Source organism: Diachasma alloeum, unplaced genomic scaffold, assembly GCF_001412515.2.
Source record: "Diachasma alloeum isolate Michigan unplaced genomic scaffold, Dall2.0 Dall_scaffold_71670, whole genome shotgun sequence".
In the NCBI taxonomy this organism is placed as follows: Eukaryota; Metazoa; Arthropoda; class Insecta; order Hymenoptera; family Braconidae; genus Diachasma; species Diachasma alloeum.
In genome coordinates, this window is record NW_021683534.1 from 1 (window position 1) to 27149 (window position 27149).

At 36.2% G+C, this 27149-nt stretch overlaps 3 protein-coding genes across 6 annotated transcripts; 2 read left to right on the forward strand and 1 right to left on the reverse strand.

Annotated features, from left to right (window-relative positions):
* The first annotated feature begins 2298 nt into the window (after positions 1-2298).
* Positions 2299-3507, forward strand: LOC114841667 (protein ALP1-like). The gene is made up of 3 exons (XM_029126722.1): positions 2299-2511; positions 2657-2861; positions 2924-3507. The coding sequence occupies exons 1-3, from the start codon at positions 2299-2301 to the stop codon at positions 3505-3507; spliced, it is 1002 nt and encodes a 333-aa protein (XP_028982555.1).
* A 907-nt stretch (positions 3508-4414) lies between these two features.
* On the reverse strand, positions 4415-17591 carry LOC107047622 (catenin alpha). 4 transcript variants are annotated; one of them, XM_015270410.1, is made up of 6 exons: positions 17354-17591; positions 13601-14665; positions 11498-11524; positions 6997-8511; positions 5842-5844; positions 4415-5734 (listed from the first exon to the last, which is right to left on the reverse strand). In XM_015270410.1, exons 2-6 carry the CDS (start codon positions 14645-14647, stop codon positions 5570-5572), a joined length of 2757 nt encoding a protein of 918 aa, XP_015125896.1. In that variant the 5' UTR covers positions 14648-14665; positions 17354-17591; the 3' UTR covers positions 4415-5569. The 4 variants fall into 4 exon arrangements, with proteins under 4 accessions (XP_015125896.1, XP_015125898.1, XP_015125897.1 ...); XM_015270412.1 differs by lacking the exon at positions 11498-11524 and having other exon boundaries at positions 17354-17590; XM_015270411.1 differs by lacking the exon at positions 5842-5844 and having other exon boundaries at positions 17354-17589.
* Positions 17592-17732: 141 nt separating this feature from the next.
* Positions 17733-27072, forward strand: LOC107047621. Its single transcript, XM_015270409.2, has 3 exons — positions 17733-17944; positions 22695-24275; positions 25591-27072. Exons 2-3 carry the CDS (start codon positions 22749-22751, stop codon positions 26182-26184), a joined length of 2121 nt encoding a protein of 706 aa, XP_015125895.1. The 5' UTR covers positions 17733-17944; positions 22695-22748; the 3' UTR covers positions 26185-27072.
* The last annotated feature ends 77 nt before the right edge of the window (positions 27073-27149 follow it).

A 27149-nucleotide genomic window follows, 5' to 3' on the forward strand; every position in this document is an offset into this window, starting at 1 on the left:
CAGATCAATTCTTAACTCAGTGAAAATAAAAGAGTAATCCATTTGGGACATAACAATATAATAATTCACAGCAATAATTGCTTTCATGAGATTCAAAGCTCTTTCCGACATGTACACGACTGAATCCCAGAGAGAACAACAATCAGTAAATGTCACTTCCCATTGGCCTTATTACACTGATTTACAATTCTTGGAAACCACTATGAAAGCGTGAGTCAAAATTTACCATGATCATCGACTCTCCACGGGGATATAAAAATTCAAATCAATATACAAGACTTGTTGATCCTCAGGTCAAAGTTGCCAAGCCCTGGGAGTCTAGCAACGAATTCTATGGGCGATGATTTTGACAAAGATTATCTTCGAGACTATGCTGTGGGAGATGAGGATGACTTTGAGGATGGTGGTACAATTGATGATGGCTGTTCTCCAGCCACAAGTGCAGGAAAAAAGAAGCAACCAGACGAGATCATTGAAATTTGTAAAATTTTAGTGGTCATTTCAATAGTGATGTGGGGAAACATAACAAGTGAATTCGTATTTTTAATGTAATTTTTATTGTAGATAATCTTGCTTATTATTGATATTAGCAAAAAACGATAGGATACATTTTCTCTTGGGAATTTTATCAGCTAAAAAAAAGGTTTTTTGAGATTTTCTCCCAAAATCACGTGTTTCCACAATAAATGCATAATTAATGAATTCTGTAGCGAAGTGGTAAAAAGAGATAAGTGGATTTTTTCACATCTTTTTAAAATTCTAATTATCTTGATGAGGAGTGTTTTTAGACAACAATGTCAAAATACATTTTTTGTTTGAAATTTAATCACCTACAAAAAAGGTCTCTTAACATTATCGCCTAAAATCCCTCCTTACCAACATAATCCGAGTTTTAAAAAGATGTGGAAAATACACTTATGTCCTTTTACCACTTCGCTACAGAATTAATCTAATGCACTTGTTATAATCTACCAAGTCTCTACTGATTTATCATGTTGGCACTGATTAGATCCTCAGTCCCATTTCTTTAGTTTCAAGTGGTGAAGATGATGAGACCGACAAGGGCGCTCAACAAATTCACCAGAAAACTGACGATAAATCCAAAAGGGCATGTAAAATCACTTCTACATTCAGAAAATTGGCAACTAAAAGGTCTCTGATGTCTAGAGTTCAAAATTGTAAGTTCAAGGCTGCTATCGCATCGCTGGAACCTGAGAGTTTGGATTCCAATGATTCTGATACTTGGGCATTTTTGCCCAAGAAAAAACTCCGCAAAACTCTTCCCACCTTGTCAAGTACTCCACGTAACATCATCTCGAGGGCCCTTGTGCTTCCTGATTCTGCTAAGTCTCCAGCTTCACCATCAGCTGTTGACCTTACTCAACAACCATTGATGACACTGGCTTATTGCTACAGTAAAGTCCCAGAAGATGCAAAAATGAAGTTTATCAGCAAGGTCTTGACTCTCACTGAGGCTCTGTCAAAAAAGAAGAAATAGCCTGAGTCCTCGAATGATTGACTAGATCATTATGCTATTCTTACAAATTACGAGTTGTAATTTTCTTTTTCGTTCAACTCGACTTCTTCAATTTGTTTATCATTTTGTTATAGAAAATCCTGGAATATTCTAATAGGCCGAACGTAGTTCTTGTTCGTGATACCATCAAACCAGACAACCCTTTAAATTCTTAAGGCTTTTTTTTTTTTCATAAAATCAAATTTCTGGGAAAGGATTCATGGGAGAGACTTGTGTTACATGGACCCTCCAAAACTATTGATGCCTGCCAAGTTAGTGGTGACAATAAAAATTTCTTGGCATCATTTCAAATTTATTATCTAAATTTTGCAAAATGTAACTATTCTTCACATAATTTCTTTAAAAACTTTCTTCAATCTTAGGGCCCCAAAGTGTTTCATTTACTCTGATGATTTATCAATGATCTGGGTGTATGTTTTGTTCATTCTACGCTCAATAAATTTTTATTCAAACAAAAAATCGAATTCAATGGTTCTCTAACTTGAAAAACTCATTCCTGTGAAGTATGCATTGGAAGAAAAACGTGTCAGTAAGTGTGGGTGTCAATCAAAAAAATTAAATTGATCAAAGCAATTTGCATTTGATCGATGGATTCTGAAGACTCTGATGCCATTGTCCTCGGTTGTTTACTGTTAAATACCTTCATCTTTAGTATTTTGTTAGCTCTAAAGACGAGAAATTCTCGAAGATGGTGGGTGAGGCCAGTCAACCAGAGTCGAGACGATAATGGTTATTATGAGAAAATATTTAAAGAAATGAAAATGACTGATCATGAGGAATTTTTCTCGTTCACTCGAGTGTGGCCGGATCAATTTGATGCATTAGTGGAACTGGTGAAGCCTCATTTGCTTAAGACAAGTAGGAGGAAGCCTTTGGAGACTGAATTACGATTAGCGCTCACATTATCGTATGTCCATTGCATCCTTCCCCGACTTCCAACAAGTCTGTACTTGAAATTGTCCTTTCGATTCCAGGTATTTAGCCCATGCCGACAGTGTGAAATCTAAAGCCTGGCAATTCCGTGTGGGAAAATCAACCACTTATGTCATGATACCAGAGACTTGCCGAGCAATTTACCAGGCTCTCCAGCCAATCTACCTTCCCTCCATGAACCAACAGAAATGGAACAGAGTAGCAAGAGGTTTTCTACACAAGTGGCAATTCCCAAATTGCCTGGGAGGTCTTGACGGAAAACATGTCATGATAAAAGCTCCATGGAGCTCGGGAACTCAGTACTATAACTATAAAAAACGTTTTAGTATTGTTTTGATGGCAACATGTGACGCTTCATACCGGTTCACATGGATCGATGTTGGCCAATATGGTGTGAAGTCTTCATCAACTGAATAATAATTATTTATACTGATAAATCTTATTCATTGACAGGATCTATCAGTGATGGTGGTGTATGCGGTTATTCAGACCTGTGCTCAGCTTTGAATGCAGATCAAGTTGATCTACCGCCTCCTAAAAAGTTACCAGGATCAGATAGAACTACACACTTCAAATTCGTTGGTGATGCAGCATTCCCACTAACCAAGTTCACATTGACACCGTACCCGGGGAATAATTTAGACCCCGCGAAAAGAATTTTCAATTACCGATTGTCCAGAGCCCGGCGGTGTATTGAAAATGCATTTGGGCTTTTATCATCAAGATTTCAGATTTTTCATCGAACACTGGCTTGGCATCCGTCTGATGTAACTTCCATAGTCAATGCAACAGTATGCTTGCACAATTGCATCATGGATACTGAAGCTGCATACCTGGAAGAGGCTCGAAGATACAGTGCATTGTCTGATTGGCAACGAATCCCTCGAGAAATCAGGAACGCTGATGTAGCTCGAAATTCTCGACTTGCTGTTGAAGAACGCGATGTTCTTCGCGATTATTTTATTTCTCCGACAGGAAATGGTCAAGCTCCTTGGCAGTATAATCTTGCATATCGAGGGCACAACATTAACCGGTAGATTATGCAAAAATGGTGAAGTGTTGAATCAATTCAAGTTGAGTTCAATTGATGAATCTGTGTCTGAGTTATTAATATTTTTTAAGGTAATTCTAAGATGATCTATAGTTGCCTAAGGACTATACTATAGTTTTAGAGATTTTCAATCATCAAATTTGTTACTTAAATTGCATGAGAAAAATTTGAAAAAATTCATATTCAATCAGTATTATACAAATTACATTTCGCAACATTTATGTATACATACATAAAGATGTATAATTAATGAAGACCTATCACTACCATCTTTGAGGTCGTGCTAAAACGGTTGACATGTATTTTCCCTGGAAGACATAAATTTTTTCCATTTAAATTGAGTTTTGTTCATTTTTTATTGTGCATAGGTTATATGTCGCTTAACCAAAAACAAACTGGCAGTTGTTGGCGCGGGTTGCGCACGGTCCTGCGTGCAAACCTTCACGGAATGCACTGCGTGGACGTCATAACACACGCGTCTCAGTAACGCGCGTCTATTGTACTCTTCTTTAGACACGAGGCGCGAAGCGTCGAGTGTGTAATCCAGCCGGTTTCAGGCATGAGTCGCATAAATTCTTTTATGCCACTCATCCCTGAAACCGGCTGGATTACACACTCGACGCTTCGCGTCTCGTGTCTAATTCACTCGGTTTCAGGCTTCGTGACATAAAATTTTGTTCAGTGCTTGTTGGGAAATTTCGTCCTTAACGTGTGTGGTTACATCACTCGCCTTCGGCTCATGCTGTAAACCCCACACACGTTAAAGACGATATTGCNCAATTTTCAACTAGCGATTTCGTTGGCCCAAACAAGACTTGTTCGACAACGTGTTTGTTTTTCTCTCAGTGTAGAGCAAATATCCAGCAAATCATCCATGAAGAAAATCGAAATAATTATGTGTAAAATTTTATTTTTCAAACTACTCCGATTACATTGGGTTTACAATGGAATTTACAGCTACATCACGAAACCAATCGATAACCCGCTCAACATCATTGGTTTGAGCTAAATTTACTTCGTAAAACGAGAAAATGATGCGAATGCTAGTACAATATAAATGTATAAAGGACAGGTGAATCATACTACCAGCGAATCAACTAATCCCTCGATTCGGACGAGCGAAAAAGAAAAAGAGAAATCATCTATTATTTGGCAGCTTATAATCTATCAATAACAAATACGTGTTTATATTATCGTCTCATGATACATCATGTTAAAATTCTGCTAATACAAATGATATCTAAAGTTAAATGCAAAGTAAAACGTTTAAATACTGTGCAGATAATGATGCAGAGGAGAACTAATGGAGACATTGTGCCTTCATGCTTGATTACATTCAGTTTATTCAATTAATCTAGAAATTAAATATTATCATCTATTCACATTGCCACATGTTCATGAGAGAAACAATGAGGAAAATCATAAGAAATAGATCGAAATATTGTATTGACGAGTAATGTTGGTGGTTTAAGATAAAAAAAATATGATATGTGATGATCTCAAAGCGAATGTTTATATAAAACCTGATAGAAAATTGTATAAATCAATTAGGCCTGGTGCGATTGTTCATTTCGTTTCATTTTTCATGATTGTGAAGATTGCCCAAGTCTATTATAATTCTTCAATGTGATTGAATTTTGAGTTGAACAGCAACATTCTTTTCAGTTTGAAAAACAATTGTTTGAACCCACAAATATTCTCAAAACGATAAATATAAAAATTATACTCACTTATATATATACATTTATAATCATTGTTTCCTTCTTCTTTGTTCGTTAAATGTTTAAATACTTTGAATAAAGCAGGCTCTTCCTCCTTCCACAAATACTGCATGCGGGAAAAACAAATCAATGATGACTGCTGGATAAACAAGTGTTGGAAGATTAAAGAATCAAAAATGTGTGTAAATTGATTTTAAATTCAAAAAAATATATCAAAAAATCCCCTCATCTTTCTTTTGCCTCTGAAAATCACAAAAGGGGGAAGTAACAGCGGCTTCTCTTCTTTAATTGTCTTACTATCTAATGTTTCTAATTGGATTTTCCAATTTAGACACTCTCGGTTGGACTCTGGAACTCGGACAGTGCGTGGATTGGATTCTGAACTTTTTTCTGGGATCCCTTGCGAACTTTTGCTCGTACTTCTTCAGGTCGCTCTGGTCGCACCAGGGGCTTCTTCTCTGGGGCTTTCATTTTCCATACGACTATTGGAGACTGTGAAGTAAAGAAACAAAATATTTTTAAGTAAAAATTATGCAAGGAGCTGAAATAGTAAATTATATTTTATCAAATCTAGCTTAATTCTTGGGAGCATTACTTACATACTGAAAATCCAAGAAAGTCAGTGGGAAAAAGCAGTGTTTCAATATTAATACTTGAGATACGAAAGCCCAATAACTAATTTTTACTTGAAATTATTGGGGTGGTAACAATGGGTTGGAATGAGAGATGTCAAATTATCGTAAAAACAGTCGAGTCTTGGATTCAAACAAATTATCAAACTTTAATCTTTTTAAGGCCGTTGCCTCACAACGGATAGGTTCCAGGTTCGATTCCTGGCTGGGTAGAATGGTGAGATCTAACCATTTTTAAAGTCTTGATCAATCGCCATATAGTCTCATCAGACTCGAAGCGATATAAAATAAGCATTAAAAAAAAAAAAAAAAAAACTTTAATCTTTTCAAGTCTAAAGAATTATTTCATAACGACCTTTCTACACAGCAAAATGAGTGCTCCAGAACAATTTCGAAATTTCATCCAGGTTACAAGGTATTTTCACAAAACAGCGCTGATTCCGAAGCAAACTCTTTCATATATAAGTTAATCTAAGGCAAATTAAAGTATTTCGGTAGGATTTTTCTCATATTCTTCATTATTTATTTTTATATTTCCTCCGATTACAGGATATTTTTAAAAATCATCAAGAGTGAAGTGGAATTTTTACAGAATTTTACCAGAAATTGATTTCATACCTAAAAAAAAAGGTTTCCGAAAATTTAAATAATTTCAATTATTTATTTGTGAACAACAAAAAACAAACAACAAATATTTTAAAAAATAATAATTCCGTGTGAAATGTAATTTGAATGACACTGAATATTCATAATTTTTTTCAAATTTTTCTCACGCAATTTAATTGACAAATTTGATGATTGAAAATGATTGAATCTATAGTGTCGTCAGTACCAAACTGTAAAAGATACTTGAATATCCTTAACTTAAAAGTTGGCATGAAATTTCCAGTTAGCATTACAATGTTTCACATCGAAGATGTGCTGAATGAATAGTTTATAAGATATTTTACTTTATCATCTGCTTGTTATTAAATTCCTTAACAAATACCAAAAACTTTCATCTTCATTGTGAAAAAATCCATTGACTTTTAATTTCCCATATTTGACACATTTCCCTCCACCACTCCCCCCAAACTCCCTACGCACCCCTGTCAACAATTCCCAAATCCGATGAATACTCACAGTAACAGTAGACTGCCTCGGATACTTCGTAGAAGCGACATAAGAAGCCTTGACAGTAAGTACAACAGCATTCATAAGATTCTTAGCAGCTTGAATCAACGAGGTAGCAGAATCCAACCCGGAAACAATCAACTCCCCACTGATGTTCTGGACATCAGCCTTCACCTTGCTCGTAATATTCATCTGATGGCAGTACAGCGCAATCCTCTGAAGATAAGCAATCAAGTCCTTCTTAGTCGAGCTCTCCGGGCACTGATCAGCAATCTGTCTCGTCAGCTTATCCAGCTTGGTACCAGCCTCAGAAATTTTCTTCGCCGCAGTGATGACGTCCATAGTAGTCTTGAGAGGTCCACGTCCTCTCGTGAAATCCGTCATCTCCATCATGATCATGCACATGTGCTTCGCCAGCACAATGATATCATTACCAGCGTCGTCCCACTTGGCGACTTCCCTATCGAACTTGAGTTTCTCATTCCTGAAGTTCTCCACCTGCTGTAGAATCTTCTGCTTGTCCTCCTCCGTCATCTTCCTCATGGCCTCACGTGCTGTCGTGATACCACTGATCTCCGGATACTCATCGACTCCATGCTCCCCAGTCTGTGCACTGGACTTGCTCCTCGTTTCAAGAGTATACTGCTCATCAAGCTCAACATCCTCAGGGTCGAGGTCCTCATCAGCTCGATTCATGAGAACAGCACGACGAATCTCTCTGACACCGTCGTAAACCAGTCTAGAAGCATCGATGAAGTCATTCTCATTGACGTCTTTAGCTGGATTACTGCTGAGTGCGTCCACAGCTACTTTCACCCTCTGCGCAAACTTCGGCATAACTTGATCACGAAGGACTTTAACAGCCTCGAGTACTCGCTTGGTGTAAATGCAGGGCTCGTAGTTATCCATTTCCGCTTGCACAACATTGCAGACTCTGGAGGAACGTCCACGAATAGCACCAGCTGTCCGGTCGAGGGTGTCGGCGTCCCCTTCCTGAAGGGCCATTACGCATTTGTTGACATCTTCGAGAATGTGATTCTCAGAGACACCCAGAAAGTCGTCGATAGTCGTGATGTCGTCCACTGCTTCCGTCAGAACGCGAACCTGATTCTCCCAGGCTTGACGGAACACCTGCATGTTCTCCATGGCAAGTTGCGAGCGAGGACGCACAGCGAGAACTCGAGCTGCATTGATCACCTGGGGGCACAGGTTCTCGATCTGCGCTGCAGCGTAACGCACCATCTTCACGCCGTCCTCGTTAGCTGACATGCTGCAGACCAGATTTGCTACCTCGACGAGCTTATTAGCGTGCTCGGTGAAGACTAGGGCGTACTCTTCGACCTCTTCGTCGTTGCCCTTCTCGGCGGCCTTTATGAGGATCAGGAGGGGGACTGAGGTCTCCAGGAAACTGTCGGAGACGTGGTCCACCACGGCCTTGCGCAGCTGACGCCGAAGGTCGCTAGTCTTCTTGCACATGTGGTCGATGGCACGCTCGAGACCCTCCGACTGCTCCTTCACGCCCATCTGAAGAGAGTTGAGGGGGATTAGGGAGTGACGATTTGAGAGCGAGGAGATCCAAGTGGGTGAGGTGATTTCTTTGGGAATTGTAATTTACCGTCAATGTACCAGTTATTGACGCTTAAATCCAACCGCGCTTTTTCTAAGGGTCTACACTGAGAGAAAAAGAAACAAGTTCTCAAACAAGCCTTGTTTGGGCCAATAAAATCGCCAGTTGACAATTTTCGTCTGAATTTTCCGTGCCAAATTGCGGAAATTTTTATTGCGTTCAAAGTCCACTGAAATTTCAGAAATTCTTGTTATTGAAAAATCAGATATTTCATTGATTTTCTGTTCAAATGATCAAATCAAAACAATAGAAATCGATAAATATTTGATTTTTCAGTTCAATTATTCTGTGAAAATTCAGAAAAATCAGGAAAATTCAAGGAAAAATTGAAAATTCATTTCGTTTCTGAATATTCATGTTTCGATTTTTCGACTTGTATCAGGTCGACTTCGATTTAATTCAGGTCGATTTTTCGGCTTAATTTCAGTCGACTTTTGGCTTGATTGAAGTCGAATTTCAGTTTGGTTCAAGTTGAATTTCGGCTTAATTCAAGTAGAATTTCGGATTGATTCGAATCGATTGTTCAGCTTGATTCAAGTCTAATATCGCATTGATTCAAGTCAAATTTCAACTTGATTCAAGTTGATTCTTCAAATTGATTCATGTCGATTTTTCGACCGCCTCATGTATAACTCCCAAGAATCACCTTGAATCAAGCCAAAAAATTGACTCCAATCAAACCAGAAAACGAATCGAATCAAGCCAAAAAATCGATTTGACTCAAGTCGAAAAATCAACTTGAATCAAACCGAAAAATCGACTTGAATAAAATCGAAAAATTGACTTGAATCAATCGGAAAAATCGACTTGAATCAAACTGAAAACCGACTTGATTCAAGTCGATTTCGGCTTGACACGTTTCTTCTTGAAATAATCCACTTTTTGGCTAATATCAGGTCCAAAGTTCGGATTGACGGAATCCGAGTTACTCGACTTGAATCAAGCTGACGTCGACTTGTATTAGAATGTTGTTTTGTGGTGAGTATCGAATAATGAAGAAGTGGTGCTAGAAATTAGTTTTGGTTGCACTAAGAATATAATTTTTTGGGACTACTCAATCTTTTTTTTCGATAAAAATTTTCCACCACGGCGCACTCCTCGCATGTTTAAAAAAATGTTTGAGAACTCTGTAGTTTCTTTCTCGGTGCACAATTCTGTAAAAATTGAGTCAAAGATACTGCCTGATTAGGTTTCGTCTTAATACGAGTGGCAGAAATTGGCACATGGGTAAATCGAAGTATTCCAGTGATTGCCACTTTTCAACAGATCCTGGACTCTTCATAATCAAATTGAAAATATTTCAAATAGAGAGTACTGAATTCTCTTTGCATTAGAACTATTGTTCTCTACTATTTCAGTAGATTTCCAATTGATATTGTCTGAAAATCATTTGTGGCCCTTGAGGGTGACCGAAAATGGACTAGTGGCAATAACAAGACATTGACAGTATCATAATTTGAGCAGAGGGATTATTTATGAACGTTTTTCATGCTACATTCAGACAAATGAGGCTGAATGGAATAAAACTCTTCATTTCAAATTTTTCTGTTCATTTCAACAATAATTCTCGCAGTTTTTGCATCGAATAAATAGATTTTCAAACATAAACAAATATTTCTACGATCCAAATAAAGACTTTAAGATTGAAATGGTCTTCTAAACGGTGAAGTGAACAAATTTATTAACAAGTAAAAATCCTTTATTGTTTATCTGATTCTAATAGAGGATTTATTTTGAATAAATATACTATTCATATGATTGAAACATTATCCTTGGAATAAATGCATAAGTTTATTAATTTCCAACAACAATATTATTCAAATGAATAGAAACATTTCAAACAGAAATCTATTCCATCAAATTCCGTCATTTCTTCTGAATCTTTCTGGGCGCATCGCCCCTGAGTTCCAAAAAACATGCCCCAGTGTGAAATTGAAACAATTTGTGTTTCCATTCTGCCTCTGAAATCTCAATGTGACCTGTATTTAGATGGTCGCAATATCGCCATTCTACTGAGAATCGATTTTACGGACTAATGAGGTCGCTCATTGTTTAACTCTGCATTGGGAAAAAAAATAATAAAACAAGTCTTGTTTGAACGAACAGAATCGCAAGTTGAAAATTACCAAGATAGAAACTGTTTTATTTGAATATACGAAAGTTTCAAACACGGATAATCGCTTTGTTTTAGTAAGAAATGGTGCTCTTTTAAGATAAAAATATCTCTCATCAAGTGAAGTAAATGAAGAATTATTTTATCTCACTTGATTTATTTCTACCAATTCCAGTGGTAGTAAGCTTCCGAATGGATCCTTATTGAAGACCTCAATGCACTTCCTTTCTAAATGTTAAGTACGTGATTTTTGTTCTCAATAATTTTCATCTTACGATTTTTTGATTTAAACAAGATTTGTTTGCGAACACGTTTCTTTTTCTCTCAATGTAATACGAAATGAATATCAAGTGTATCTGACTACTTTCGAATGACTTCAGATTTTTCAGCAAGACCTTACGATAAAAATTCCCACTTGGAGCTCCTTTGATTAGTTTAAAAAGCGCACAAATACATCTACATCGTACATGTAGAAAATTTATCGTTTGTAATGGTTCAGTCATCAACGATGAGCGATAGTGTGCATATAACTGTGTTAGATAATAATGATAAGCAACAAAAATAATCACTCTCCTCCGTAATGTGGAGATGACAAAGTTTTTAGTTATTCTGAATTCTAGGATTTACGGTGGAGTAATTAAGGGTGCAACTCTCGTGACAGTACGCCTATATTAAAGCACTCTCTCAAAATAGTTCAACTTAGCATTAATTAATTTTAGTGTAATGAAATACCAGCAATTGCATTTGATTCTTTCCACAATGATATTTACCCGTTTCCTAGCACGGGCTAGCTGTAACTGTAATTCCCCATAGAAAGAAAAGAATAAAACAGTGAAAAATTAAACCAAAGTCCTTGAGAAATAAATTAAAATAGGAGATTAAATCAATAGTACATGTAAAGATTATAATTTTGGAAAATACTTGTAGATTATTTTGCAAATATCTCCAGAGAGAAGAGGTCACATGAATTTCTTAAGAGACTTTTTTAAAGATCTTCGCAAAGTGAATCATTCAAAATTTTTTATCTCATCTTCTTGCACTCCGAGAAATAATTTATTTTAATCAAATATATGGGTTTTTTTAAATAGCTCCTAATAAAGCTTTTATTCAAACTCGAATTCCAGATTTATTGATTTGCGTTTTTATTCATATCAAACAAATCGATTTTCAAATATAAACAAATATTTTCCGACCAAGAAAAAGAATTTATCAACATGTAATTATTCTTCATTTGGAATGAGCTATTTATTTCATTAAAGCCCGCGTGTATTATCTTTCGAACGCGAACTTGATTGTTGTCTTTTATAGTGATAATCTGACATGTTCTTCAATTATCATTCAGTTTCACATTGCCCTGAAATCTTCAAAAATTATGATTATACAATCAAAAAAACAAAGATCTTCAAAGAGCTTTTTTGAATAATATTGGGGAATAAACCCAATAGGGCGGAAATTGCAAATTCAGTAGCGAAGCGGAAAACCGGTCAAGTCAATTTTGACTATTGGCCACTTTTTAACGAATATCTCGGAATCTAAAAGAGATAGGAAAATTTTGGTCATGACCTTTTTTTGTAGAGCCAATTGAGGGTTATAAAAAAGCTCATGAGAAAAATTTCGCTATTTCTCTTAGATTCCGAGACATTCATCAAAAACTGACAAAAAGTCAAAATCGACTTAAGGCCCGGGTGTACTATCTTTCGAACATTATCTCGATGTTTTTTTTTTCATCTTTCGTCATCTAAAATTGTCAATTAAGTCGTGCATTATGCAGAAGTTTCGAAAAATTATGAATGAATAATAAAAAAAAGTAGAAAAAATTCTTAATTTTTTCAAAGAGCATTTTCAATTTATATTCAGAATAAGTTGAATAACAAGAAATGGAAAAATGTATCTGATTTACGGTAACAAATGGCGGCCTGTCACCCAATACCATGCAGGGGGAAGACTGATTTCGTAAATTTTTTCCCATACTGTACAGAGATATTTATTACGGAAAAGGCTCTTTGAAAAAAGTTGTAATATTTTGGAGAATTTTTTGATCACACTTTTATCACATAAAAATGGCAGATGACTACATACCACTGTTTTGAAAATTGAGATACCTAGCTGTCACTTCCCATGAGGAGTTATTGTTTTGTTATCCACCATGGAAAATGACAACCAATAGATAGGTTGCCACATCGAATCAGATATTTGTAATTTTTACTTTTTTCAACTCATTCTGAATCTCAACTAAAAACTCTCTTTGAAAAAGTTCAGAATTTTTTCTATTTTTTTTAACATTCTATCATAATTTTTGGGAATTTCTACATGATGTACCACTCAATTGACAATTTTGGATTACGAAAGATAAAAATAATCCAAATAATCTTCGAAAGATAATCTTCGGAAGTACACCCGGACCTTAACCCGGTTTACCGCTTTGCTACTGACTTAATAATTTACAGTATCTAATGGCTGTTCACTCGTCATTTGTTTCAGTCGCCAGCGTCTGTCAGATCATTAATTGCCATGATAAATTATCCATTTACAATTTCCTCTGTCGGAGTTATTTCCTAATCATTATTAAAAATGCTCTTTGAAAATGTTCATTTTTGTTTCTACTTTTTTTGATTATGCAACGATAATTTTCAGGAATACCTACGTGATGTAAAATCCATTGAAAATGGTGATATATTTTAGATTATGAAAATGGCCAAACAATCGAGATAACGTTCGAAAGACAATCCATCCGGGTGTTAAATCTAATTCCGCGTAAAAAATATTGCTGACATGAACAGAAAAATCTCGAAAAAGAGCCTCATTTGATTCAAACGCGTCATTTCTCTGGACGAACCACCGAAAGAAATAACTAAAAATAAAACGAAACTCACGTTATTCATATATTCGCTGAGAAGATCCTGGAGGGCCTGCCTGACAGCATTGCACTCAGCAACGATGCGCTCACGTCGTTCATCTCGTGTGCAGGACGAATCAGCCATGAGTGCAGCTCCACTGATGATGCTCTCAAGACGCTCCTCAAGACTGGGTCTAGTGCGAACCTCGTTGTAAGCCAGTGGTGACATGACCATGCGCTCATCGAAGTCATCGAGAGCAGCAGCAAGTTCCCCAGGTCCATCGTAAGGATGTTGTCCATCAGCTGGCACTTTGCCCTGGGCAACATCATTGATTGTGTTGACAGCCTCGCAAACCTGCTTGAGAACGTAATCACGATTGGCTTTGGCCGCTGCCAACTCTGGATGACGAACGTAGACTTTGGAAGCTGTCAGCAGCATCGTCGAGTGTTTCTTGAGAACAGCACGAGCAGCTGCTAGGTCATCACGCAGTTGAGGATCCTTCAGCTCCTGCTGACGCTTCGCGGCCTGATTCATCAGCTCTGAAGCATTCCTTCCGAACTGTTTGATGTTCTCCAGGAGTTCCCCTTGAGAGGATGCATTCTTCAGCTTCTTAAGGTCATCCTCGACGATGTGGAGAGACTTCAACAGCAGGTGAACGTCCACCATGTCTGCGAGAATCAGCAGACGAGTGACTGCTGACAAGAGATTTCTCGCTGCTCTCACCATGTTACCACGTTTCAGGGAGGAGCAGGGATCCTCTGAGAACTCTCGTGCTGCGATGCTCATAGCTGCACCCGTCTTCTTGACTTCTTCAACTGCACACAGCATCTCAGCTGTTATGTCTGGATTCTCGTAGGCAATTTGCTCACCCTTCTCTATGAAATTTGTAGTGGCCTTCTCCACGGTGCCCACTAGGGCACTCGCTCGTTTGGATTTGCCTTTCTTCTTCTTGCTTGGGCCTTTAGTGTTGACCAGGGTCGTTACTTGAAGGACTAGGGGCTCCAGGGTTTTCTCTACTGACATCGTACGGATCTCCAGGTTCTTTGGGTCCCATTTCAGGGTTATTGGGCCGAAGTCTGACATTTTTCAGGAGTCAATTATCTGGGGGAGGAATAAATTGGTTGGTTAGTTTGTTCGTTTGTAATGTATTGTATTGTAAGAGTGTATATATATGTATATATATATATATATATATATATATATATATATATATATATATATATGGATGACCGTATTATGGCCGAATAATCAATTAGTAGATTATATTCCATTGTTTGTTGTTTGTATCGTTTGATTATGAAGCTGAAACTAGCGGAGTAGATTCCTGAGGGCTTAAGGGGAGACTACACTGAGAAAAAAAATTTCTAAGAAATAGAAATTCTATGATTGATCCAAATCATTCATCGATTGAATAGTCGCAAAAGAAAATGCTATTGTAAGACACAAATATCGATTTAATTTTAATGTTTTCGATTGAAAAAGAATGAGATCGGTTGTCTAAACTTTTTTTTGTTGCTATCTACTTTTCAGTACATACAAATCAATGTCTGTATTATCAGATATCTTCTTCGAATAAAGCATATAATTATCCAATTTATTAGCGTCACGATATCCCGCAAAAGGATATTTGTTCGATTGAAAGCACAATTCATAGATGCAATAAAATATTCATTTGGTCTATGAGGAACATGTTGTTGGATACTCATTGATGCGAGACTTTCGCGGTGCGCATTTTCTTGTTTACGACAAATGCAATTCTTCATCATTTGAACTGATTATTTTTGCATTGCAATTGTAAAAAAAAAATTATTTGCGCCAAATCCGAAGCGTTTGAACTAAACCAAAATTGAATTGTATGAAATCGATTTTGTCGCAAAAACAAGTATTTTCTAAATTCGATAGAATAAACAAAATATACTATACTATAACAAAATCGATTTCATACAATCCAATTTTGGTTTAGTTCAAATCGATATTTTGTATATTTGTTCAAATGATATTAGAACAATCATTCGTTTTCCCCATCACCCCATTTTATACAATTGACTAAAATCTGGTTTCCGTCCTTAAAAATTGAATAAAAAAATCTTGATCAATTGATTGAAAATTGAAAATTCTGTAATTATCTCCTTCATTTCACCTGCTCAAAATATCAACAATGAATTGGAGATCCCCCTTTTAGTCGAATAAATATTGAAAAATAATCACAATTCAATTACTCCATTGCAAAGTCTCCTTCATGTAAAAAACTTTTGAACCAATATTTATGATTTTTCGAATATCTTGAAAAGTAGTGTCATGAGGACAAAAATCTAGTTCTATAAATGACAAAAACTATTCTATAATATTCTTATCGACTAATTTTCAAATATATCAGCAAAATAATTTGTAACTGTCTTGGAGCAAAAATCTCGTGCAAACATAGATCACACTAAAAGAAAATTGAATAATCAAAGTATTCAAAATAAAATTTAAAAAAACAATTTTTTTTTATTTTTTCCTTAAAAATTGAATAAAAAAATCATAATCAATACAAGTTGATTAAAAATTCTGTAATTAATTATCTCCCTCATTTCATCTGCCCAAAATATCAACAATGAATTAAAAATTCCCCTTTTACTTAAATAAACATTCAAAAATTATCCCAAATCAATTACTCCATTGCAAAGTCGTCTTCATGTAAAAAACTTTTGAACCAATATTTATGATTTTTCGAATATCTTGAAAAGTAGTGCCATGAGGACAAAATCTAGTTGTATAAATGACAAAAACTTTTCCATAATTTTCTTATCGACTAATTATCACATATATCAGCAAAATAATTTGTAACCGACTTGGAGCAAAAATCTCGTACAAACATAGATCGCACTAAAAGAAAATTGAATAATCAAAGTATTCAAAATAAAATGCAAAAGGGGATGGTATGGAATTGATATCAATTTTGCACATTATTATGGAGCATTTTCGAGACAGCTGAGTACAATTGTACAATTTTAGACAGATTTTCAAATGTCAAGAAACTTAATCATTCATTTTACTCATCACCCCATTCTATGAAGCTGAAACTAGCAGAATATTCGTCAGCGGAAAAGTCAATTTAGGGGATATTTAAGTATAGGAGAGTCAAATAATCATATGTACAAATGTTTTTTAAGTGCGAAAGAGTTTGTACATTACTTACAAACATTTGTACACCCCTTGATTCGCCTAAGACAAATCTTCTGCAGTCGAATCTTTCGCTAGTTTCAGCTTCATCCCCATTCTATACAATTGACTAAAATCAGTTTTCCATTCTTAAACATTGAATTAAAAAAATCTTAATCAATGCAAGTTGATTGAAAATTCTGTAATTAATTATCTCCCTCATTCACCTGCCCAAAATATCAACAATGATTAAAAAATTCCTCTTTACTCCAATAAATATTCAAAAATGATCACAGATCAATCACTCCATTGCTCCGAAATAAAATCTCGTGTCTAACTTTTGACACTTCCGTCTCCCCTCGCGCACCCACACTACCTGAGTATGAAAGATGTCTTTCAGGTTAAGGTGACTCATTGGGTGACGCGGTGTTCCCCATATCATGCAGATGGAATTTCTGAGCTCCCAGTTCCTTATCAAAATTCTAAATTCCCCTCAAGCCTCATGAGACCCCAAAAAATCATCGAAAATGAAAATTCAACGTAAAATTCCTTGGACTCAGCCAGGCAAAACGCCTGGGAAATTCTCCAACGGTAGGCACAATGGCTCACTCGTGATTGTTTAAAAAAATATAAATAAATTTTTACCTGGTCATAAAATACCCAACGAATGTCTCCGGATGTCCAGTGGATTGAAATCCCCAAAAAATCAATCACCTTGCGCACTCACAGCTCAATTAAACTCCCATTCGTCGGTGATTTTGATATAAATATCTAGTGTTCACTTCACTCAAAACCCCTGCCTGAGTTTTACTATGTCTCTCCATTCACTACGTCATTATTTCCGTTTGCAAGCGGCCGCGAGAGAGGGGAATTAATCCGGTGGAGAAAATGGGGCGTCTACGCCCGAAAATACCGGTAAAGCAGAAAATCTCTAGCTCTCGTGGTAAATTCATCAGCAGAGGGCTCTGTTTTACCCGTGATTTCTCTCTATTTTTTTATGTTTCTATCAGCGACTGGACCTAACCTTGTGGGTGTTGATGATAGACATCACAATAATAACGCCAATAAAAACAAGGATTCTGCCCCATTTTTTAATACACGTGATAATTAATTATAACAGTGACAGAATTTTCGTTCTGAAATTGAGAAATATTCTTTGAGATTTTTCCTCAGAGAATGTAGCGGACTAATTGCGGAGAGATTCACTCCTTATTGAGGATGTTATTTCACCAACAAGTGAGTGAAAACAATTGCCTAGAACAATTGACCAACTTTTCTGTCATTATTGAGTAATGGATTGACATGAGTTGCATTGATTCGGTGTGATTTTTGGGGAGTATGGAGAAATCAAACGAAGTAGTAGAATTCTGGGGAAAAGTTTTTTACAGGATTTATTTGACTTTATGAAAATGTTTTGTTTAATGAAAGTATGTCAGTTTTTTAGATCTGATGATGCCCATAAAAAATGGACATTCAGGTTGAGTTAGTGTAAGGGAGAGTGGGGTAAGATGGACACTTTAAAATTTTTTTAAATAATTTATAACTCAGAAACAAATTTATCAATTGAGCTCAGTTTGGGCTCGTCACAAAGGGGAAGAATTTTTCTTTGTATTGAAAAAAAATTATTCAATTTCATCAACATTTCAACCCCTCATTAACATTTTAAAAAAAGTCAAGTGTCCGTTTTACCCCAACCTCCCCTACGTCAAAGATGTGAAAATTTCACTTGCTTTGAAAATGTTTCGAGATCCAAAAGGAGTTGCAAACAATTAAAAATGTTTTGAGAATATATTTCTTGGGATTTGATTTTAAACAGTGCAACAAAAATCCCATCTCATAAAATTCCATAAATAATCTTCTTCTCCTTTCTATAAAATTCCATAATTATTCTTCTTTCCCACTGCAACTCCAAAATATCAACAATAAATTTAAAATCTCTCTTTTACTTTTAATAGGGGAGGGTGGGGTAAAATAGACACTTTTAACTTTTTTAAAAATGTTCATAACGTGTTGAATTGTTCATGAAATGCAATAATTTTGTTTTTCAATTGAAAGGACAATGATTTCCCTTTGTGATTAGCTTAGACTGAGCTCAACTGATGAATGTGACTCTGAGTTATGAATATTTTTAAAAAAGTCAAAAGAGTCCATTTTACCCCACCTTCCCCTATATAAAAATAATTTCAGAATATCGAGAATCTGAGGGGAGTGGTAGAATTTTGGGGATAACATTTTTGAGATTCTCATTGGGATCTGTAAAAATATTCTTTACGAAAATATGACAGTGTGTTAGTATTGGAGATATTTATAAAAAAAACTTAACATTTAAGTTGAGCTAGGCTATGTCGAAGACGTGAAAAATTGACTTGCTCTGAAAATATTTCGAGATCCAAAAGGGGTTGTAAACAATAAAAAATGTTTTGACAATATATTTTTCAGGATTTAATTTGAAAAAATACAACAAAAACGCATAACGAAAATCCCGATAAAAATGTATTCATTAGTGCACGTTGATTGAAAATTTTCTATAATAATCTTCTTTCCCACTTCACCTCCAGAATGTCAATGCTAAATTCAACGTCCCTCGTTTACTTGAATAAATAGGCGAAAATCATCAGTTTTCTTCGAATTTCGAGAATCAAAGGGGGTAGTGAAATTTTGGGGAGAACTTTTTTGTAGCTCTCATTCAGCGCTATAAAAATATTCTGTACGAAAACATGATAGTGTGTTAGGATTGGAGATATTCATAAAAAAACTTAACATTTAAGTTGAGCTAGGATATGTCGAAGACGTGAAAAATTGACTTGCTCTGACAATAAAAAGAAAAGAAAGAAAAATCAAAAGGAGTTGTAAATAATTGAAAATTTTTTGAGATTATTTTTCTCACTCGGATTTCGGCCAATCAGAGCGCAGTATTTGAGGCTGTCAAACAGTTTTATTTCGGAAATTTCTCAAAAATTTCGGACAGAAATTCACTAGTAGCTTTTCAAATGTTTCTCATCTTCCAACGCATTTCACATTTAATATACTGTGTGACAGATAAACAAAAAAGTGGGTTGTAAATGTATGGCTGTGTAAATGTATCCGGATGCTGTTCGCTGCACTCTGCTTGGCCAAAATCCGAGTGGAAAAATAATCTGTCAAATACCACTCGTGCTTCAAAATGAATCGGAGTATTTCCCTCAAACTTCCCTGCATACAAACGAATGAGTCAAGTTTCGCAGGAGAAATCAGGTTAAAAAATTTTTTAACCTGATTCTTGACATATTCGTTTATATGCAACGAAGTTATCGGGAAATACCGGATCATTTTGAAGATCTCGCGGTATTATAGCCGAGAATTTTTTTGTAGCTCTCATTCGGCTCCAAGGAAATATTCTGTACGAAAACATCAATTTGATAGTACAGAAGATATTCATAAAAAAAACTTGATAGTTGAGCTAACATCTGTCAAAAATATGAAAATTTTACTTGCTTTGAGAATATTTTTTTGGGATTTAATTTGAAAAAAAAAGAACAAAAACGCGTCACGAAAATCCAAATAAAAATGTATTCATCAGTGTACATTGATTGAGAATTTTATAATTAATCTATGAATCTGAAAGTAGCGGAATATTCACGTGCGGGAGATTCAATTCAGGGGATTTTTAACGGTGTGAGATTCAAACAATCACATGTACAAATGATTTTTAAGTGCGAAAAATTTTGTACATGATTAAAAAATATTCGCACACCTCTGGATGTGTTTAAATCGCAACTTCCGCTGGCGGAAACTTCTTTCGCTAGTTTCAACTTCATAATTAATCTTCTCTCCCACTTTACCTCCAGAATATCGACAATAAATTCAAAGCCCTCATTTACTTGAAAAAATATGCAAAAATAATCACACATCACCTTCTTCAGTCCAGTTTTCTCAGAATATCGAGAATGGAAGGGGGTAGTGAAATTGTGTGGATTTTTTTCTCCCATCATCCTTTCAAACAATAGAATTACGGTATTCGTCCTCCCGTGGACCAATTAGAAGAGATTTCAGTAGCGAAGTGGTAAAACGGTTCAAGTCGACTTATCTCCCAGTTGAGTTTTTGACGAATATTTCCGAATCTAAGGGAGATAGCGAAATTTTCGTATTCACATTTCTTGTAGCTCTCAGTCGGCTTTATAAAAAAGGTTATAACAAAAACTTAGCTATTTCTCTTAGATTCCGAGATATTCATTGAAAACTGGTCAATAGTCAAAATTGACTTGTACCATTTTACCACTTCGCTACTGAATTATATCGAAAATTTTTTCCATCCCAATTTCAGTCGATAGAATTGCACTGTTATTTTATGTTGTTTTTTATTGTTATTTGTTGTTGTTATTTTCTCACGCCGTGGAATAAGTCAAGTTTATCGCTTCGCGCAGCGTAATTCAAACTTGGCTTCTGCACGGTGTGACATAAAAACATTTTTCTAGAAAGAATAAGTAGAATTTCATCTTTTCACACTTTTCAACAGACAAATTTTCCATCGGAATTTCTCGACATGGTTTTGAACTCTATTTCTCTTCTCTTTTCATTAGAAAAAAATCAAACCAAAAACTTCGAAAATTCGAGCCGAGAAATTTATATTGCAAAAACCTCAATGAAATAAATTATGTAGTAACAATGCATTCGACGGATTGCTTCTATAAAGTATTCTCCATTAAACATATCTATTTTAAAAAAACGCGCAAATAAAGTACAAAATTTCTGAAAAAAATCGGCCAAAAACTAATAGAATCTTAATTTTCCGTCGAATTCGGTGAATTTTTCTACGAAATTTTTTTCTACACCGATAGAACGATTTAGTTACTGTGAACGAGGCTTTTTAACTGAACGCTATTCGTTAATAGTTAGCGAATGACACTAATAGTTCGGAAGCCTCATTAACCACAACTAAATCCTCCCATCTTTTCTATCAGTGTACGTGATTCTCAGTAAGAACTGAGAAAAAAAATTGTTTTTGCCAAATATCCATTTACTTGAGAGAAGTATTTATTTTTTCAAACCCATATTTCTCTAGTCGAGTCATTCCGAGGCAGTCCTCATTAGGTTTCAATTATGACAATTATATTGCTCTATAGGAGATAATAACTAATATTTAGTTATTACCTTGAGTGAACTCCCTCAATAATTATAAACTTTAAAAAATTAATCGAAATTCAACACTGAATAATTATTGGAGGAATTCATCCAAGATCATGTGCAACATAGTCATCCTCTGGAGCAACTAAGAGGCCATGTCATGCTCGTAAATTAAAAAAAATGAAAAAAAAACTGTATATTTAAATTAGTTCAAAATTAATTGCCTTTAGAAGGAACGTGGGGAAAATGGGTGGTCCCGAACATCTAGATATGAGGTGTACCAAAGAGTTTTAAATTCATAATTAGCAACCCTGTCCCAAAGTTATAAGAATTTGGAAAATTGTTGCGGATCTTTTTCCGGAAATTTAAAGAAATTCAGCGATAAAGGAAAAAGGAAAAAAGACGTATTATTTAATCACTGAGATGAGACAATACTAAATTTGCACGACTTAATAGATATCTCATTTTTTCTGTCCCGTTGACTGGGCTATACCTGAACCAACAACTCTTCTTGTTTCATTAAATAAATTCCAGATTCTTTAAATTTAAAAATTTTTATTCATTTTTTCTGATCCTATACCAGCAACGTTCTCGTCATGGATCCTGGGTAACTCTAAGAGCTGGTAATGCTCGAAATTTGAAGCCATATCCTGCTCGTGAATTTAAAAAAGGAAACAAACTATATTTAAATTTGGATTGTCATAATTGAAACCCAATCAGGCTCGCCTGGGACTAACTCGATCAGAGAAATACGATTTTGAAAAACTAAATGCTCTTCTCAAATAAATGAATATTTAGCAAAAAAAATTTTTGTTTTCAGTGTCTTCTAAAATCGTATGTCTTCGTTTCCATCGTTTAACTGTGTCTATAATTTCCCTTCCAGATCCGATGAAGACTTAACCCTTAGCCCTCACTATTATGATAAATCGCCAGCAAAATGCCACATCCCTGTGTAGTATGTGGTCGTTCCCGTATGAATCCAAACAACCGCGAGGAGGAGTACATGTTCTTCGGTTTCCCAGTAAACTACGACACACGTTGCCGAGAGTGGCTAGAGTTTTGCTGTCGTGAGGACCTCTACAAGCTCACGAAGAAGCAACTGCTCCAGCGTATGGTGTGCTCCAAGCACTTCGAGAGAAAGGACTTCCTGAACGATTACTTCGACAGGTTGAATTGCAGAGCAGTCCCCACAATCTACGACCCCAAACAAAGTCTCTACAACATCACATGCGTCCTCTGCGGAAGATACCGCAAGGATCCCCCAGAGCCCGACTACGATGGCACGACATTCCACCACTTCCCAGGTGAGGAGTTCAGATGTCTCAAGTGGTTGGACTTCGTCGGTGTCGATTCCTACTATCGTCTCACGAGAAAGGAAATTCTCTACTGCTACATCTGCTCCTGTCACTTCGACAGGTCTCAGTTCATGCCTGGCTACCGCAACAGACTAATCGACAATGCAATCCCAAACATCAGAAATCCAGACGAACTCAGCGACGACGAGAAGTACGCCCTGGAAATTGAGTTGGATCGAAAATTCTTTCATCAACCTGACAAACCGAAGAAGCTTGACCCCCTGCCCCCAGCCGTCCTCGAGAGCCAGGCGTGCGCCGCCTGCGGTCGATCCAGGGCTGACCCTCGAAATAAAGTAGAAAAGTACAAGTTCCATCCCTTCCCTGCCTACGAAATTGGCAGATGTTTGAGGTGGTGTCAATTTTTAGGGAGAGAAGATCTCCTCAAAATGTCACCCAATCAGATTCGAAAGCTCGTTCTGTGCTCGAAACACTTTCTCGCGGGGCAATCGTTTCAAAAAGTCGGCCCTTGCGATGCTGTTCCAACGATCAAGGAGGTGGAACAGGGGAAAAATCTTCCTGAGGTGATCATCACGGAACCCATGCCCCCAGTGTTCGATGATGTGGACCTGTGTCCAGCGAGTTTACCTCAGAAGCTGGGAAAAAATAAGGAAGTGAGACCTCTAGTTTCCAGCAAGAAACCTTTTGTCATTAACAAGCCTGCGCCCCTGGCGAAGAAGAGGGGAAAGCAGAAACGTCCGACCTCCATCAACATCCCCAAGCCCTCGCAATTAAACGACAACAGAATTCTGAGGAAGCTTCCACTGCCTCCGGCCTCCAACAACTGGAAGCTCCAGTTTCCAAATCAGTTTCAACCGATCACAATAGCCAACAATATCACACCGATAACTAATATCTCTACTGATGCGAAAAAAGTCATTCTGCCTTTCGCTGGGAACATCTCCAGTCTGGGACAGCCGATTCCAGTGTCCAGTCTGTCGAGTATTCCACCGGGGCTTCTCATCAAGATCGATCTGCCTCAGCAGGAGAAGAAAGTCGCGAGGAGGGGCAGGCCTGCGAAAAAGCAGGAGGGGGGATTTGATGAACAGGTGGGCAGGGAGGAGAGGAAGAACAGGGGGCGAGTCAGGAATCGAATCTCTGAGAATGTCCAGGTCAGGAATTGCCATATTCGTAAATCATAATTACGGTTAAATTTGAAGCCATCAATTAGATAACATCACTCATAAATTTTTATTTATTTATGTAATCATCAGTTTAAGGCTCGGATGGATTAGCTTTCGAACGTTATCTCGATTGTTTTCCATCTTCATATCTTAATCTTTAATATATCTAATATTAATCTTAAATATTAATATTATCATATTAATCTCAAATATATCACAATTTCCACTGGATTTTACATCACGTAGGTTTCCCTGAAAATTATGATTGCACAATTAAAAAAAGTAGAAAACATGTGGAAAATTGCTCCTGTATTGCGTATAGTATAGTTATTTTTGCTAATAAATTAGCAATATGCTTCCGACTGATCATTTTGTTTATTTTTTTCCATTGTATATTATTATTCACAGCTTATTCTATTTTCTTGAATTGAACCAATTTCTTTCCAACTAATTGTTCTAGATTTTCGACTTAAGGCCCGGGTATACTATCTTTCGAATGTTATCTAGATTTTTTTTATCTTTCGTAATCCAAAATTGTCAATTATGTTTATGATAGAATGATAAAAAAAAATAGAAAACAGAGCATTTTTAATTGGGATTCAGAATGAGTTGAAAAAAGTGGAAATTACAAATATCTGATTCGCTTTGGCAAATTATCTATTAGCTGGAATTTTCCATGGTCGATAACAAAACACTAACTCCTCATGGGAAGCGACAACTAGGTACCTCAATTTTCAACACAGTGGTATGTAGTCATCTGCCATTTTATGTGATAAAAGTGTGATGAAAAAATTCTCCAAAATATTACAACTTTTTTCAAAGAGCCTTTTCTGTAATAAATGTGTCTGTGCAGTGTGGGAGAAGATTTACAAAATCAGTCTTCCCCCTGCATGATATTGGGCGACAGGCCGCCTTTTGTTACCGTAAATCAGATATATTTTTCAATTTCTTGTTATTCAACTTATTCTGAATATAAATTAAAAATGCTCTTTGAAAAAATTAATAATTTTTTCTACTTTTTTTTTATTATTCATTCATAATTTTTCAACACTTCTGCATGATGAGGACTCAATTGACAATTTCAGATGAGGAAAGATGAAAAAAAACATCGAGATAACGTTCGAAAGATAGTACACCCAGGCCTTAATGGAAAATTTACAGTTCAATATTATCAAATATTTACTTCATCATCAATCGGAAATTTAGATTATTAACATCATACTATTTTTAAATTTTGAAGAGTATATGTAAACCTTTATCAATGTAAGTCGGAAATGTAATATTGTTTGCATCCCTGATCCAGGTGTTTCAGAAAGCCGCTGTCGACGAAGAGATTCACGACTTCGTAGGGGATCGGGATGATCATGAGGACTTTGCTGAGCTGCTCAAGCTCTCGGAGAAAATCGATGTTCATAAACACGAGATACTGAACGATGAGTGTGTCATTGAGACGATAAGGGAGGAGCACGAGGATATCGAGGCTCTCGATGAGGAGATCGAGGAGATCGAGGACTCGATGGAGGAGTTCATAGAGGAGCTGGAATATGGAGAGAGGAAGGAGTGTATAGAGATGATCAGTGAGGAAGTGGAGGCCACGTTAATGAACGAGGAACATCAAGATGATCATGTAGATGTTCAAGAGACTGTTAACGACAATGTTGATGATAGTTTTAATGGTAATTTTGATGGTGATGTTAAGGGGTGTGCAGTGAGTGGCAGGAGGAGGAAGAGGAGGGTCAAGAGGATGAGTGCGAGGAGCAGGAGAACATTGATACCGATTAGAAGTGAAGTGGGGGGGTTCCTTAAGAAACTCAAACCGCTCATGCACAGACTGCCGAAAAAAGCTAGGGCACAGCTAAAACTTTCAATTGTCACTATGGTGATTGATCGTCTGTGAGGCAGGAACTTTGGGTGGACCAAGTGCACATAAGGGGGGAGAGAATGAAGGAGTGTATTGAAATCATTATTTTTCATACTGTGGAGAAACTCATTTTGTGCTTGAGGTTTTTCTCGCGGTTCTAGGTATTTTCAGTGTTTCTGTACCATTTCTATGTTTTGTGGTAGAATTTTAAGATTTTTTGGAAATTTTTTTTTTAGAGGAATTTGGGAGTGGATTTAGGGGGGAATTGTAAACGAGATTTTTGGAGAGAATTTTGAGGAGTATTAGATGGGTATTTTGACATATTTTAATTGTTTAGGGTCTTTTGAAATGTTTTAATAGACGTGCCCCGTTCAGAGAATTTGGAAGTTAATTTTGCAACAAATTTTTTCGTACGAATATTTATTGTTCAAAGGTAGACAGCAGTGACATTTGAAAGTCCTCATTAGAGCTAAGGACTCATTAAATGAATTTTGTTATGCGATGGGATATGTTAAAAGTAGGAAAACGACGTTTTTCATTTTTGTCTTTAAGGTATTTCGTCAGAAAAAGGTAAATAACGACATTCGTCTGGAATTCTTATAGAATATTTATATTCACAATTGAATTATCTGTGAATTGTCCCAGAATTTTTTCAGATTTCCTTTTCGAGTTATTAATAATTAAAGACGCTTCTTATACATGGGCTCTTATGGAGATTTTTTACGAAACTATATCGCGTGCTAAATGGAAAAAGGTCTTATAGACCATTTTGGAATTTTTATGTCAACGAAATGGAAAAAGGTCGTATAAACCTAATTTAGGAAACATGAAATTTGGACGATTTGGGCTCTGTAGAATCATTTTGACCCAACTTTTGAGGACAATTTTTTTTGGCGCATACGACCTTTTTCCACAAAATATTTCTCCAATAGTGGAAAAATGAACAAAAATATTTTCACTGTTTTCTTTGTTTTTATGATATTCGGTTGTTCTTTCAAAAA